This window comes from Carassius gibelio, chromosome B7, assembly GCF_023724105.1.
Source record: "Carassius gibelio isolate Cgi1373 ecotype wild population from Czech Republic chromosome B7, carGib1.2-hapl.c, whole genome shotgun sequence".
Lineage (NCBI taxonomy): Eukaryota > Metazoa > Chordata > Actinopteri > Cypriniformes > Cyprinidae > Carassius > Carassius gibelio.
Genome location: NC_068402.1, coordinates 15,589,696 through 15,605,071, shown reverse-complemented (window position 1 = coordinate 15,605,071; position 15,376 = coordinate 15,589,696). Strand labels below are relative to the sequence as shown.

At 37.1% G+C, this 15,376-nt stretch overlaps 2 protein-coding genes across 2 annotated transcripts; both read left to right on the top strand.

Moving 5' to 3' along the window:
• Positions 1–900: 900 nt before the first annotated feature.
• On the top strand, positions 901–5,292 carry mns1 (meiosis-specific nuclear structural 1). Its single transcript, XM_052561028.1, has 10 exons — positions 901–1,064; positions 1,178–1,402; positions 1,652–1,779; positions 1,870–1,972; positions 2,058–2,287; positions 2,440–2,656; positions 2,737–2,844; positions 3,662–3,919; positions 4,054–4,179; positions 4,308–5,292. The coding sequence occupies exons 1-10, from the start codon at positions 1,062–1,064 to the stop codon at positions 4,419–4,421; spliced, it is 1,512 nt and encodes a 503-aa protein (XP_052416988.1). The 5' UTR covers positions 901–1,061; the 3' UTR covers positions 4,422–5,292.
• A 3,360-nt stretch (positions 5,293–8,652) lies between these two features.
• On the top strand, positions 8,653–14,677 carry LOC127961777 (tryptophan 5-hydroxylase 1). The gene is made up of 11 exons (XM_052561029.1): positions 8,653–8,794; positions 9,384–9,518; positions 9,865–10,048; positions 10,142–10,242; positions 10,394–10,461; positions 10,549–10,745; positions 10,898–11,033; positions 12,231–12,357; positions 12,473–12,568; positions 13,023–13,156; positions 13,255–14,677. Exons 1-11 carry the CDS (start codon positions 8,705–8,707, stop codon positions 13,427–13,429), a joined length of 1,443 nt encoding a protein of 480 aa, XP_052416989.1. The 5' UTR covers positions 8,653–8,704; the 3' UTR covers positions 13,430–14,677.
• The last annotated feature ends 699 nt before the right edge of the window (positions 14,678–15,376 follow it).

Here is a 15,376-nt window from a genome sequence, read left to right as displayed (position 1 = left end):
AATATTGCTAGACTTCGCCCTATGGCTTTTTAATACTTTTTTTCTCACATTCACTGCAATGCTGCTTCTTGCTGGGGTCCCTAATAATATCAAACTTAACAAACAACATATGTGCAAAATTCTGACGAGACTGTTATGTATTCAAATTAATATGCATCAGTATGTCTGAGATCATCTGCAATAGATCTGTCCTGTTTTTACATTTGCTAAATGTGTAACTGCAACACAAACACAGCCTCTCAGTTTATCACCTCTGTTGCTACTTTAGTTGCTTACTAAAAGATACATGGGAATAACTGTCAGAGAGCACCTGTCCATCAAAAGCTCACTATCCAATCAGAGTAGATCACTGTTAAGCCCGCCCCCACGAGAAGTTTGTGGCAATCTGTGGCAATGAATTCAGATCCACGATTAGCGAAAACGAATCTTTGAAAAACATTAACAAAGAATGAAGCATATTTGAAGAGCCTGTTAAATTTTTAATTTTCATTGTGTTTTTCTTCTTTTGTAATGACATATTTTTGATAGTTTCTGAAAAAGTTACGTTCAGTTTTATAAATTTTCTACTTTGTATTTTATATTGTCCAAAAGATTTAATTGCATTTAATAGAGATTCAAGAAAACATTGCATGTTTTTCTTCTTCTTCTTCTTTCCATTTGCATCATTCATATCTATAATTCTGACCACCAGGCGTCACTAGAGTTTCGCGTTTAGAGTGCTTCTAAACAATGACTCATTTTGCGAAGCAATGGACAATGGTTAATAAATTGTAAGTTTTCACATGCTTCATTGTTACTACCACTACGTTGTATATCTATTTTAGAGAAAATAAATGGGAATATTTGCTTCCGGAACATGTTGCACTTTATTAGTACTGCAAGAGTTGCGCTGGCCAATAATATTCGTCTTTATTAACAGGTGGAAAGCCCGGCGTTTCTAGGACAACGGCTCACAAACAACTGAGTGTGGCTGGCGTTTCCCACTTTGTTTAGTTAGAAACAAAAGCATTTATATCACAAAGTCGACGGACCTGATCCACAACCTCCAGTACACCTGAAGAATGGTAAGAATAATGCAGATATGAGTAACTAAAGTCAACGAACTAGGTAACGTTAATCGTTGCAGATGCTACGATGCGATGTTGTATTGTACTTACGGGAAACCGTCTTTTTGCAGTCTTTCACGAGCCAGCAGCGCAACATCTCTCACAGCCACCATCAGAAGATGCTGCTGGAGCACCGCAAACAGGAGGAAATGCGTGAGAATCAAAGCAAACACATCGCCAAAGACAAGCAACTGCAAGCCAACATCCAGTGCGAAGACAGAATCGAGAAAAAGCGCTTCCTGCGCAAAATGCAAGATGAAGAGTACGGCAAACAAATGGAGGAATCACTTCTCAAGGTTGATTTTATTCTGATCGTTTTACATTATTCGTATTTTGTTTATTTGTTAGGATCCCCATTAGCTCTACCCTACTGTTTATTTTTTTTTCTGCCATACAAAAATATGAACATACCTTTAAGAACATCCATGCATTTCAGAACATACACTGAATACAGTCTGTTCTAAATCAAAACATATACTGTATATGTAACCTTACCATTTTTATGTTAAAATATAAATAAAATAGATGCAAAATGTATGTTTTAGGCAGAAGCGGACAGACAGTTCAGAGAGAGGCAGCTTGAACAGGAAGAGAGGATGGCCAAGGAGCTTGCCAGAATTAATAATGAGAAACTCCGAGATGAGAAGATGAGGCAGTACATTAAAGAGAACAGGTAAGAGACCGGAGAGCTTGATTGCACTATAGCACTGCATAATGTTTTTATAGGTTTAACATTTATTAAGCTCTGTTTTTTTATTGGCAGCGTTGAGCTTCGAGAGCTGGAGTTAAAGCTCAAGTCTGCCTACACGAACAGAGAACGGGCAGCACAGATGGCAGAAAAGGAAGCCATGCGATATGAGACAGTGGTAACAGTGTGATCTGCAAATATGTGTCTGACATTTGAGTCTCTTATTTTGTGGTTTTGCTTATTGTGAATTTACATCTTACCAGCGACAAGAGGCAGCTGTTGCCCGTAAGATGAAGGACGAGCATGAGCTTGCAGAGATTGAGAAAGAGAAGCAGGAGCAGAAGAAGTATGAGGAGGTAGTGCGGTACCAACAAGAACTTGAGCGGCAGCTTGAGGAGAAGGAGCGCAAGAGACAGGAAGCCTATGAAGAGTTTCTTAAAGAGAAACTCATGGTGGACGAAATAGTGCGGAAGATCTATGAGGAAGACCAGAGGTAAGTGTGTTCTTTGTTTTCACGTTTTCCTGAGTATTATGTTTTCTACTTCATTTTTAGAAATTCTGGAGAAAGCTGACAACATAACCTCTTTTAGATTAGCTGGTTAAATGGTCGTAGGATGGTTTGAAACTGACAAGCTTAATTTACAGGGAGCTTCAGTTACGACTTGAGAAAGTGGTGGCCACTAAGAGATACATTGAAGATTTTAAAAAGCAGCAAGCAGAGTGGAGACATTTAGAGCGAGCAAAGGTGGAGGCGGAGAACAGGCGCATCATTGAGTTTGCCCACTACCAGCAGAGGAAGGAGGAGGACAGGATGGCCAAAGTTAGAGAGCAAGAACAGGCCAAAGAAACCCTGCACAAAATGGTACATGACAGCTCACCCTCTGTGCCATTATGTACTCAAGATTCAGGTATTAATGCATTCTTTCATTACTTCTTGTTAAGCTCTCTGAGCAGATCGAGATGGAGAAAAGAGAGCGTGAGAAGATGGAGCGCGTCCGTGAGGAACTTCACTTGGAAGAGCAGGCCGAGGCTGCAAGACAACAGGAAATTGTGAGAACTCTCCTACAGTGTCTCTTACTACATCTCACTTTACTGGATACACACTGTGCATTTTTACAAAGAAGACACAGGTTAATCTTATGCAGGGTTGCCAGATCTAAAAAGAAACAAAGAAATTCTATTCCAAAACTGACTCAAAAAAACCCACCCAAAAGTAATGAAAACGCAGTTTTTTTCCTGTATCCAATCACTGTTGACAGATAAAGGGCCTTGAAATAAACATTTACGCTTTTTTTATTTTATTTTATTTTATTATTTATTAGTTTGTTTGTTTTTGTGGATAATTTTAGCTAGACCTTTTATGCGATATGTGCACATTTGTTATTTAATCTGTATAGCTACACATTCTTTCACTTCCCCAGTTCTTTTAAAAATCTTCTAATCTCAGTCAAGACTATTATTAATAGTCTAAATACTCTTTTTGTTTCACTCTTCTACTCTCCACATTTACTCTTGTTTTGTCTACACACAAGAATAAATGCATTATTAATCTATAATGGCAAACTTAATTTAACTGCTTTCAAGTTCCTGATGTGTGTGAAACTTGTGTCTAAATGTAACCTCTAGTAAGCCTTTTGGTGGCTGTGGTACATTATATAAGTGGCCCAAAAACACACAATACAAAAAATGTTCTTGTGACATTTTTAAAATAGCCCAATTGTGTGGAAAATCGTGACCCTGGGAACACTAACCTTATGATGCCTATCTAGAAAAATCCCAGTCATATTTCAATTAACCAAGAATATTAAGCATATTTCAGGACTGTGTACATTTATTATTTCTTTACCATCATGTCACTCACTTACAGGAAGAGATGGAAAAGAGGATCCGGCAGCGGCTAGAGCTGCAGCAGACATGTCAGGAGATGATGGCCTTCAAGCAGTTGCGCATACAAGCTGAGAAAGAGGAAGAGAAGACCTTTAGACAGATGATGATGGCCAAGTTTGCAGAGGATGACCGCATTGAGCAGATGAATGCCCAGAAGCGCCGTATGAAACAGTTGGAACACAAACGAGCTGTGGAGAAGCTACTGGAAGAAAGGAGACAGCAGTATCTGGCTGAACAAGTAAGACTCAAAGCCACAAATCAAGCATGCAAATGTGCAGAAATTAGTTCCATTAGTTGCTTCTGATTCAGACTATACCAATAACCACTGATAGTACAGACGACATGGAATGAATGAATCTAAATATTCAACAGGAGAGGGAGGAAGAGGAGCGAGCTATGGAGAAGGAGAGAGAGGCTCAGCGGCGAAAGATCATTGAAGAGGAGAGACAGAGGCTCCTAAAACAGCATGCAACGAAACTGTTGGGATACCTTCCAAAGGTGAGAACACCACACCATAGTGCACAGACACACACACATTTCTCACGGGATTAGACCCATTACTTAGAGAATGTATTTTTTTTTGTAATGGAGCATTTGTATGTTTTCTTATTTTCCTTGTATTCTAGGGTATTTTCAAAGAAGATGACCTGGAGCACTTTGATGAGGATTTCAGAAACAATTTCAAACAACGACAGGCTGATATTTTCTCTGATGAGGGTTGGGGAGATGATTCGCTGTAGGGTAATTCCTGGCATGACCACCATGTGGCGCTGTTTTTAAATCCCGTCTGGTATACTTAGCATTGCATTATGAACTGTTAGGTGCATCTGCCACTTCCACAAACTGTTGAACAAATTTCATACATGACACAAATTTACCTTTATCTTAAATAAATGTATACAGTATATTCAAACTAACTTTGTCATGTTATGTAACCATTTAGTTTTCATAATTGTTTTTCCTTCTTTCCTGAACTGATAGTTAAATTTCACTTTTTTGTAGAATGAACTCAAGGGAGTAATTCTGAACAATTTCACCAAATGTTCACAATTTGTAGACTAGACTTGGTTAGCGTTCCTCATTCAAGCATTTCCTTTCCTCTGAGTGGTTTCGTTGCTTCCTAAGAAAGAACTGGATATGGTTGATGGTTGGAAGGCAGTATATCATCCGAGCAAGAATTTAATCAAATGTGACTGCTCATGTACAGTCAAGTCTGTCAGTGTCTCTACAGCTGTCGGTCATTCTGTTGGGTTAGTTAGTCCATTAGATTGGTCTGGCTGCTGTCATGGCCGTACTATTCTTCCATTCAAGTGTTGACTGTTATATATACCTGCACTATGAAAATGTAAAGCCTCTCTTGTAACTGCTATTCTGAAATTCCCTCTAAGAATTGTAAGAAACATGCTAAGATGCAATACATTTCAAAGTAAACATATAATGAATTTAATAGAAAATTTCAATAAACTGATCCCCCAAACTTCAATGCAACATCACCATCCATTAGCAATAGAAGTTCATTTTCAATTCTAAACCTGGCAAATTCAGTTTTATTAGATCGCCACATACTCTTCTCACAATACTGATAATAAAATATCTGCTACTCTCTGCAAAGTGCATTCCATTTTCTTAATGATGTTCTAGAAATTTCCTCAAAGTAGTTGAGAGGTACTGTCTAATGTTAAAAACGGAAAGGTCAGTAAACCTTTTTATGTGTCTTGCAACTAATTTCCTGTGTCATACAGCTTCAGCGTTGAAATGTCAATACCAACCTATTACGCTGTAAAAACTCAGTAATTTACTTCAGAATGATTGTTGAAAGTCAAAAGCATATTGTCAATATTGTTACAATGTTGGATGAAGTTTTGAACGAGCATAAAGACAAGGATCATTCAAGATCATTTACTTTCCTTTGGATGGATTGGCTCTTGTAATATTTATGAACACTACTAGTCTCTTATGCTCACCAAAGCTGCATTTATTTTTTATCAGAAATTTTGTTTTAATAATAATATTAAAATTTAAAGTAACTTAAAATAACTGACTACAACAATCCATGGTATCACATGCTCCTTCCAAAATCATTCTAAAATGGCAATTTGATGATCAAGAAACATTTATTATAATCAATGTTAAAAACAGTTGTGCTGTTTAATATTGTGGAAACCACTTATGAAAAGAGCATTACTTTTTAAATAAAAAATCTATTAGAACATTATATGTCATTTCTTCACTTTATGAAACAGGAAGTCCCATTGATTTCCTCCAGAGCTTTAAAAAGATTATGATGGAATCATATACCCCTCTGTCCTGTCACAGCCTGTTTTGCAATCCATCGTCTTTACTGGGTGATGAAGAGGTCATAGATTGCCGAGCGAGCCAGATGCACAAGCAGCATGCTGACGCACATGTTTACCCCTGGTCAAACAAATTAGCTCTCAGAGCTTCTGAGCTATACACATTCATTTCTTCCTCTCTCTCTCTGTATATCGATGAACATTTGCATTTAAATAACAGATATAAAAGGTCAACATAAGAATCTACAGTCTCATAAAGTTTGCAGACCGTGCCAAAACTTGACTCAAGTGCCTCGCAGCTCGATTAAACCACTAATGAGAGTTACCTAGGTCTTTTTCCCGGCACTGGAGCAAATCTTATTTGGTCCACCTACTGTAATGGATTTTTTTTTACTAGGCTGGTGAGATATTTCTTACGATTGTCATCTTTCAACTGAAGCTCAGTGATCATGACCAGACTTAATCTTTCCTGACATTGTTCTGCATCACATCATAACTTGTCTTGCTCACCTAGGAGGGCAGGAAGTACTAATACCTTGAAGGAACTTCAGGTTGTTTGACAGACCAGTGAACTCACAATATGTATCATAGCTTTTTCTATCATTGCCTTTTCCTCACAACCTCGATTGAAGGGAACTTCCTGTTGCTGAGACGGATTGCAGATTGAATTGTCTCAGAACGAAGTCTCTGATTGCAAGCTGTGTGTCTACAGTGAAGCTTATGCTAATAGACCAGGCTCCAGTTCTGCATTGGATTAGTCTGAGCATGATTTGACTTGGCTCAATCATGCTGTACGTCACCGGTTCTGCGCAAACACCATTATAATATGTGGCCAAAAGGAAATGAACATAAATCTCAAAAGTAAATATAAGGTTACATGCTAACCCTATTAAGACACATGCATCTTTAGATGGCACATTGCTCATTCCCTGCTGCTTTTTGACCCCCAGATAGCTGTTACCACCAAAAAGCTCAAGCATTTCCTGTGCCTTACCTCTAAATGAGTTGCGGTTATATGAATGAGATTTTCTTCGAGTCATAAAGTACAACGCATTTCGATTTGCACACATCTTGTTTTTCAGTATTTGAATGATATAATGTAGGATATTGGTTTGCAAAGCTAAAGATATTCTACATCTCCACTAAATGGTGCACAAAATCTGGACATGCTGTTGGAACTGGTATAAACTGGCTGCGTTTCAATAGATGGTGAATCTCTCACTTCATAAAGCCTAATGAGATGTGTACTTATGGGCTGCCTTACAAAAGACTGTCTGTGTGTCCCCCTGAGGAGGGGTATGGAGGTCTTTCAGATCAATGACCAAGCAGTGGGAGGCACAGACAATGGACCAATAAAGCACAGAAGTAGCGTGAGAACGTCTGAATAAAAGATTAGTCATGTTGTTTGGAAATGGACGTACAGCAGTACCTAATTATATTGCATTTGAGCTAATTAATGCTGGTGTGAGCTTGTAAACAGACATTGCTCATAACTACCACATCATTATTTATTAATCTGAGCCATGCTCATTGACGTGCTTGTATTATTTTCCATGTTTCTCCCTTTGGAACAACTCACCCCCGGACTGGAACTGTAGTGTGGACTGCAGGGGCCTTTTGGTTGGAGATAACAGGAACCAGTGACAAGCACATTCCGAATCAGTCATCGGCAGTTAATCTAGGCCTGCTGCCGTGTCTTATTAGACCGTTATCCACATCACTTCATCACTGGTCTTTCCGCAGAGGTGTGGAAATAAAGCTCACTGATCCCAGACCAACCTTGGAAAGAGTAAATCAATAAACGAAAGTCAACAGTATGAACCAAATGAAAGATTGGGTGTGTTTAAATGCCAAGGTCTATGACATGATTGTAATGAACGTTTTAAAGGATTGTCAGGCAATAGTGTTAAAGCATATCAACACTGAACCATTGTGCGATCGTTTTCTATTTTATATACATTTCCTTACCTTTTTGTTCTGTTTTTTTTTTCTCTCTTTTCTTGTGATTTTGATGAACTACTGATAGGCTGGTAATTCATTGACATTTTGTAACTTCGATCAATAATAAATATTACTATTATAGATTAAGGAACATTATCAATAGCATACAAAAATTTATATTATGCCAAATAAGCTGTCCAATAGAGACTGGGGCTTGTCACTGTGATATCTCATTAACTTTAAGGTTTTGTAGGCCATGTGTTTAGTTTAAAACGTCCTTGAATTATATCAGTTTTGTAAAAAATAATAATAATACAGATATCACTTTTTTCAGTAGATCTAGGGAAAACAGTTTTACATAATAAAAGTAAACTGGCATACATTCAGGCAGTAAACTTTAAAGGGCAGTGTGTGACCGTGTGATTCAAAATCATTTTAATCACTAGAGTAAAATAAAAAGCTACAGCTAATCCTGTTTGCTCCTATTTTCCGTTCTACCATTAATAACACAAGTTTTGTTTCCCCCACTTTATTTAAATGTTATTATCATTATTATTAATGTACCATAATGATCTAACGGTCGAATAGTCCTCGGTTGCTGAACCATTTCCAGTCAAAATCTTCTTGTCGGCTGGTCAGGAAGCACTTTCCAGAGCCGCGCGCTCCTCCCCCTCCTCCGCCTGATCTCTTTATAAATCCAGAGAGAAAACATTATTATCAGACTGACAGAAGCGTATCTGTGAGCCACGCACCTCCATATTCTACTATAAAAACAGAAGCTCCCATCCATGCTCTCCAACAAGCTTGACGGGCCGCGTCGAGGACGGTCTTTTGACTCCATCAATAAGAGTTACGAAGAGAAGCAACTCAACAAAGAGGTACGAACAACTTTCGACATATATTCAAAATAAAACAATTTTTGATAATATCTTACATATCATAAAGGTTAAAAATTTGAATTTGGGGAGAAAAGTCATTGTCATCATTAATGTGCATTTAAATAACTATGATAAAAAAATTTAACACACATTATTATTATTATTATTATTATTATTATTATTATTATTATTATTGAATGCGTATGAACTTCTGATTTGTTGTGCATTGTATTCTACAATTTTTTTTTTTATTCATTGGCTTTTACATGCAGTTGCTGTCCACCACATAGTGCTGGTCTAGTCATATATAGCCTAGCCCTAACCTAAATTTGACTGCATAATGTATTATACTCAGCCTTTTGAAAATAATGATCTTTACATGTTATTAGCCTGTGAATAACGATTTCGTATTTTAAAAAAACGTCAAAAGCAAACAGAAGTTCACTCACACGGGATATTAAACATCTGCTGTAGTAGAGAGATTGTCATGCAAATGTGAAAACACCTGAGGTAAAACCCAATGATATACTGATTATAATCTCTCTCTCTTTCTCTCTCTCTCTCTCTCTCTCTCTCTCTCTTATTTAAGTTTAAAAAAACTACTTTACATAAGACAGAAGAGAACAAAGACAAGATACGTTCCTCCAAGAGAGAACATGCTGCAATTGTCTTCTCTCTAAAGAATGAAGTCGGAGGGCTTGTGAAAGCATTAAAATTATTTCAGGTACATTAATATTTCCCTTCTTTAACTGTTACCAGTCTGGTCTTTCTTTCTTGACTATTTTCTAGATTTTCAGCTTCAGTAGAATCATGTTATTCATAACTAAGACATTAATGGTTAAATAGCTAGTTGTTTAATAATTCCAGATAAAGCAATAATAAACAATAACTTTGAAACCCTATTATGGAAAGTGTGCACTGTCAAAGAATTAAGTGAATTTATAGATACTGTATCAAGTTCCACCTCCTTCCGTGCCACTGCAGTGTACAAGTGAATAGATATTATTCAAACATAAATTTTTCCATTTAAATTTAAAGTTGGCTAAAATATTTTTATTCATTATAAACAGGACAGCCAGGTAAAGCTTTTGCATATTGAGTCACGTAAGTCCCGGCGGCGTAACTCAGAGTTGGAAGTACTGGTGGATTGTGACAGTGATCGAGAAACTCTAAAAGAGGTTGTTCAGCTGCTGCGCAAACAAACAAGCATCATAACCATGGACTCACCTGATAAGTTCTGGACTCCTGCAAACGGTACTGTGTTTTGCTCCTTTATTAGATAGATGAGTATTGCACAGAAACGTGTCTATAAATCTTGCGTAACACTGTAAAAAAAACATTTTTCAGATCTTGCTGAGGTGCCTTGGTTCCCCAAGAAGATCTCAGATCTGGATAAGAGTGCCTGTCGTGTTCTGATGTATGGTTCAGATTTGGATGCGGATCATCCGGTCAGTATTTTCTTACATCTTCCTAGATAATAAGGCTATAGAAATTCACTGATAATAGTATTTTTGTCGTGATCATGTAACGCTCTTCAGTATTTGAGCTGCTAAAATATTCCACGACCTTATGTATGTATTTGTTCCTATATGATTTCAGGGATTCAAAGACAACATTTATCGTAAGAGAAGGAAATATTTTGCTGATCTTGCCATGAGTTACAAATAGTACGTTTAACAAAAAGGTTTTAAAACTCTTACATTATTTCCACATATTTATCTTTAATATTGACAAGGTTCTCTCTCACTCCGCAGTGGAGAACCTATACCACGTGTAGAGTTTACAGAGGAAGAGGTGAAGACGTGGGGTGTTGTTTTCCGGGAGTTGAATAAGCTGTACCCCACACATGCCTGTCGAGAGCACCTAAACAACCTGCCTCTGCTCACCCAGTTCTGTGGCTACAGAGAGGACAACATACCACAGCTGGAGGACGTGTCCAACTTCCTGAGAGGTGAGACTGAGCGCACACCATCAGTGCACACACAGCCATAAACTATGTGATGCATTTTAATGTTACAATTGCTACAATACAAGCTGAGAGAAGTATTAGTTGTGTGACCAGGAGATGGCAGTAGTTATATGGCTGCTGGATGTGTGTTTCAGAGCGAACTGGCTTCACCATTCGCCCTGTTGCTGGGTACTTGTCACCGAGAGACTTTCTAGCTGGTCTGGCCTTCAGAGTGTTTCACTGTACACAATATGTGCGTCACAGCTCAGATCCTCTCTACACTCCTGAACCGTGAGTACAAAGCATACTGTATATCCCTTTATCTCTTCAGGCCTGTTTATTGACACAATCTTTTGAAAAAGGCTTTTATGAAGCAGTACCTATTGTTGAAGCAATACCAACTGTCTGTCACACCTGATGCATGAACATGTAGAAATGAAAACAAACACATCACCTTTTAATCAAACTGAATCCAGATGATTAAAGCAGTTTATATTTTGCACTTTGGGGTTTGGGTTCCATTCATTTAATTTTGTTGCAGTTTGGAACATTGCATAAAAGTTTATTTATTGCAGCATGTTAAAGTTTTAACATTGATATAAAATTGATTGGTTTAACCTATTTACAATCCTTTGGCATTAAACATTGTTGCAATGTTTTTTTCAACCACATTTCAATGTTTAAACTCCGTCACATGATTTCAGAATGATCAAGTTAATAGCCAGTGCTCTCAATAATCATTTTAAATATATGGCAGTTATTAAAGTACCCCTATTATGCTTATTTAAAAGTCATACATTTATATTTGGTGTCTGATAGAATACATTTACATGATTTCAAATTAAAAAACATAATTTTTTCATACTGTACTTTGCTGCAGCACCTCTTTTTACATCTGCTTGAAACTTTCTTTTTTGGTTCCCATCTCCGAGTTCGCCCATCCAGTCTATTGTGAATGATCAGTTGGGTTTTTAGCTTCCAAGGCCCCATGAGCAACTGTAAACTATATTATATCTATGGTAACTGTGGCGTTGGTATTGGTATAAATTGGTATTAAGTTTATTTTTTCTTTTTGGTGATGTAGCATAGTCATAGACATAATGGCATGCCTATAAACAAAGTGTGTTAGGCGAGTGTTATCTACTGGAGAGGTTATATCCATTTGGTGTGGACTTTGTTGTGCTTTATCTTTGCAGATGATTTGCATGCACCAACAGATTTAGTACATATTAAAGGAAAGGTAAAAATAAATCATAAAAAGCATAAAGGTGCATTTTTAAAGAAATACTCAATGTAGTAATCCAGAAATCAATCATTTTCTGCACAGAGCTGCAACTCTACAGCAGAAACGGTCTTAACATCAAATCTTTATGCAAGGGTGCTTCTGCTTCACTTACACAGTTTGTATATGTCTTGTGAACTAGGCCTTATTCAGCCTTATTCGGTAATTAAAGAGATCTTCTTGATCTTCTTGTCTGTGTTTTTCAGGGACACATGTCATGAATTGCTGGGTCATGTTCCTCTGTTGGCCGAACCCAGTTTTGCACAGTTCTCTCAGGAATTAGGACTGGCTTCTCTCGGGGCGTCTGATGATGCTGTGCAGAAGTTAGCAACAGTATGTATTTCTTACATTTAGCTTTCCTGCTCTTTACACAGTATATAGGCATAAAGCCTTAATATTGTTTGCACTAGTTTTGATGGTTGGTCTGTTGTTGTATGTTCCATTGCAGTGCTATTTCTTCACGGTGGAGTTTGGCCTGTGTAAGCAGGAGGGATCGCTCAGAGCATACGGCGCTGGGCTTCTCTCTTCCATCAGCGAACTTAAGGTGGATACACATTATCAGATTTAGAATTATAGATAAAATCTTTAATCTTTTTATGCTTAATATAATAACTAGTTTCAACAGTAAATATGAATAAATTGCTAGATGGTTTTTTAAATGTCTTTAAAAATACCAAAGCTGCATTCATTTGATCAAAATACAATAAAAAAAGAATATTGTGAAACTGAACTGTTTTTTCTTCAATTGCTGAATTATCATCAGCCATTTGTCAATTTTCCATTTTTGCATGATCCCTCAGAAATCATGTATAAACTGAGACAGTTCAAAATAACAGCATTTATTTGAAACGGAAATCTTGTGTAACATTATAAATGTTGTTATTGACACTTTTGTTACATTTACTGCATCCAAAAAACAATCTTATTGACGTATTGTAACTGCTGTTAATGAATTTAACTGAGGTGAATGACTGAAACGCATGTGTATTGTTTTGAAGCACTCTCTCTCAGGCTCTGCTAAAATCCTGCCCTTTGAGCCCAATGTCACCTGCAAACAGGAGTGTCTCATCACCACCTTTCAAGATGTTTACTTTGTTTCGGAGAGCTTTGAGGAAGCCAAATTTAGAATGCGGTAAAACTCTTTTTTAAATAAGTGACTTGGTATTTTTGGATGCCATATCATTGTTGTTTTGTTTTGACCGTATATTTCCTCTATTTTATTCTTCACAGTGAATTTGCAAAGACAATCCAGCGTCCATTCTCCCTGCGGTATAATCCGTACACACAGAGCGTGTGTGTGCTGAAGGACATGCCCAGCATCAATGACATGGTCGAGGAGCTCAGACACGAGCTGGACATTGTAGGAGACGCTCTCTGTCGGCTCAGTACACACCTTGGCGTCTGAAACCATTATGACTCTTGCTCATATTAATAGCTTGTATTCCTTCTATCTCTTATATCAAAGCACGTTACTCAACATTCAACTCTGCAATAGTATTATCTCATTATCTGCCTTCTCTGACTGCAGAGGTGAATCACTTGTAATATCTCTGTGAGCACCTTTCCTCTGCTACTGAAAATCTGCCAAATACCACAAAGCACTTAAATATCCAAACACTGCTTTCAAAGTGAGAGACTTTAAGTGCCCTTTGAGTACACCAACCAGAGTCCTCCACTGCTATTCATACACAACCACAGTATAAAACTACGACCATCACATTAAATCATGATCACTATATTCATACAGTCTACTACTCTAACCTCCACCCCAGCTTCAGTCTCTGTAAATACACAGTTCATTCTGTTGAGATTATAATCTTTGAAGATAAAGCTTAGGTTTGAAAAGCACTGCTACAAACATCATATCTTGAAGTGTTATAGTTTCATCACACATTTGTGTTATAGTTGTTAAATTAACACAGGCAAAAACTTAGATGACCAGTTAAGAGCCTTTGTTGCTTTCTCAACATCAAATCTACTGTTTCTTCTAATAAATTGACCCATTCATTTCTTACTATGAGCTGAATAATTTATTTATTGGTGTTTGTGATATAAAAAATATACATCATAACTAATCTATTTCACCTTTTTCTTATTATTCTGATGTGAATCTGAAACTGTGGTGTGTATATTGTGTGTTTTGTCTTCTGAAGACTGTAATCCTTGCTGTTTTTCCATGTCCATTCATGTTTATGCTTACTGAATGCCAATTAAGTGATTCTTATAGGGAGAGATCAAAATTTAATTAATACATAAATGTAAAAATGTAGCCAACTTTTATTAAATATTTTGTTCTGAATGATATCTGAATTGTATCTGAATGATACAAATGACTCGCATGTTATTACTGAAACAAAGTAGCTCATAAAACCCACACTTCTGATATATTTGTTATCCTGTAAACAATTTTTTTGCCAATAACTGAAGTTACTGTAGCCTGCAGTGTGATACTATAGCCAGCAGGGGGCAATGCAGTTATATTACAGTGATGTCTTGACTTGAAAGAAACACAATCGATAAAATTTGAAATTCAGGTAAGAATTCCCAGAGCTATGTTTGCAAAAATCAAGTCATATATTTCCTAAATTGCTTAAAATTACATTTTCTGTAAAAAAATCGAGATAATAACCATTGTGTCTGTCATTGTGCAAAAGTACTATTTTGTGTTGATTGCATTTGGTTTGATGTAAGTTATTTAAGTTATATTAAGTTATAGCAGTGTGTTTTTGGTTGCCAGGTCAAGACAACCCTGCACAGATTACCAAAAAAGAAACAGCATTAAGGGACCAGTGGATGGAGTTTATTTTTACAGAGCATCAACGGAGTTGTGCAAGTGTTTGTGTTTGTTCCCCTGCATTTCGAAGATGCTTGTTTTACAAACAAGGCCCAGTTTGACGCTGGATTTGCACATCATTTATTTCTTAAGGATAATGCAGTCCCAACGAAAAAGGGTCACGATCGTGTGTTGGAACCGCATGCGGTGAGTAAAACTGCTTCAAATATCTCTGTGTTGTTAACTTAGCTATCGGCGCGTAAGCACATCAAGTACACAACATGCGTTGTTGTCATCAAACTGCACTTTCCACGTGTACAGCTTAAAAAAAAAAGAAAAAAAAAAGAAGACAAAGTGGAACTTAGTCATTTTCCAAAACCACTAAGCAAATATATACAGTTTCAATACATACCACATAGAGACGTTGTTGCTGATGCTGCTCTTGTTAAATTTCAGCCTCTGGATCTGATTCTGGATCATAAATATACGCTGAATCTGACTGTTAGCCATGGTTTGTTTTGGTTGGTTTTGTCCTCACGGTATTGTCACAGCATCGCTCTCAACACAAAAGCCTACTGG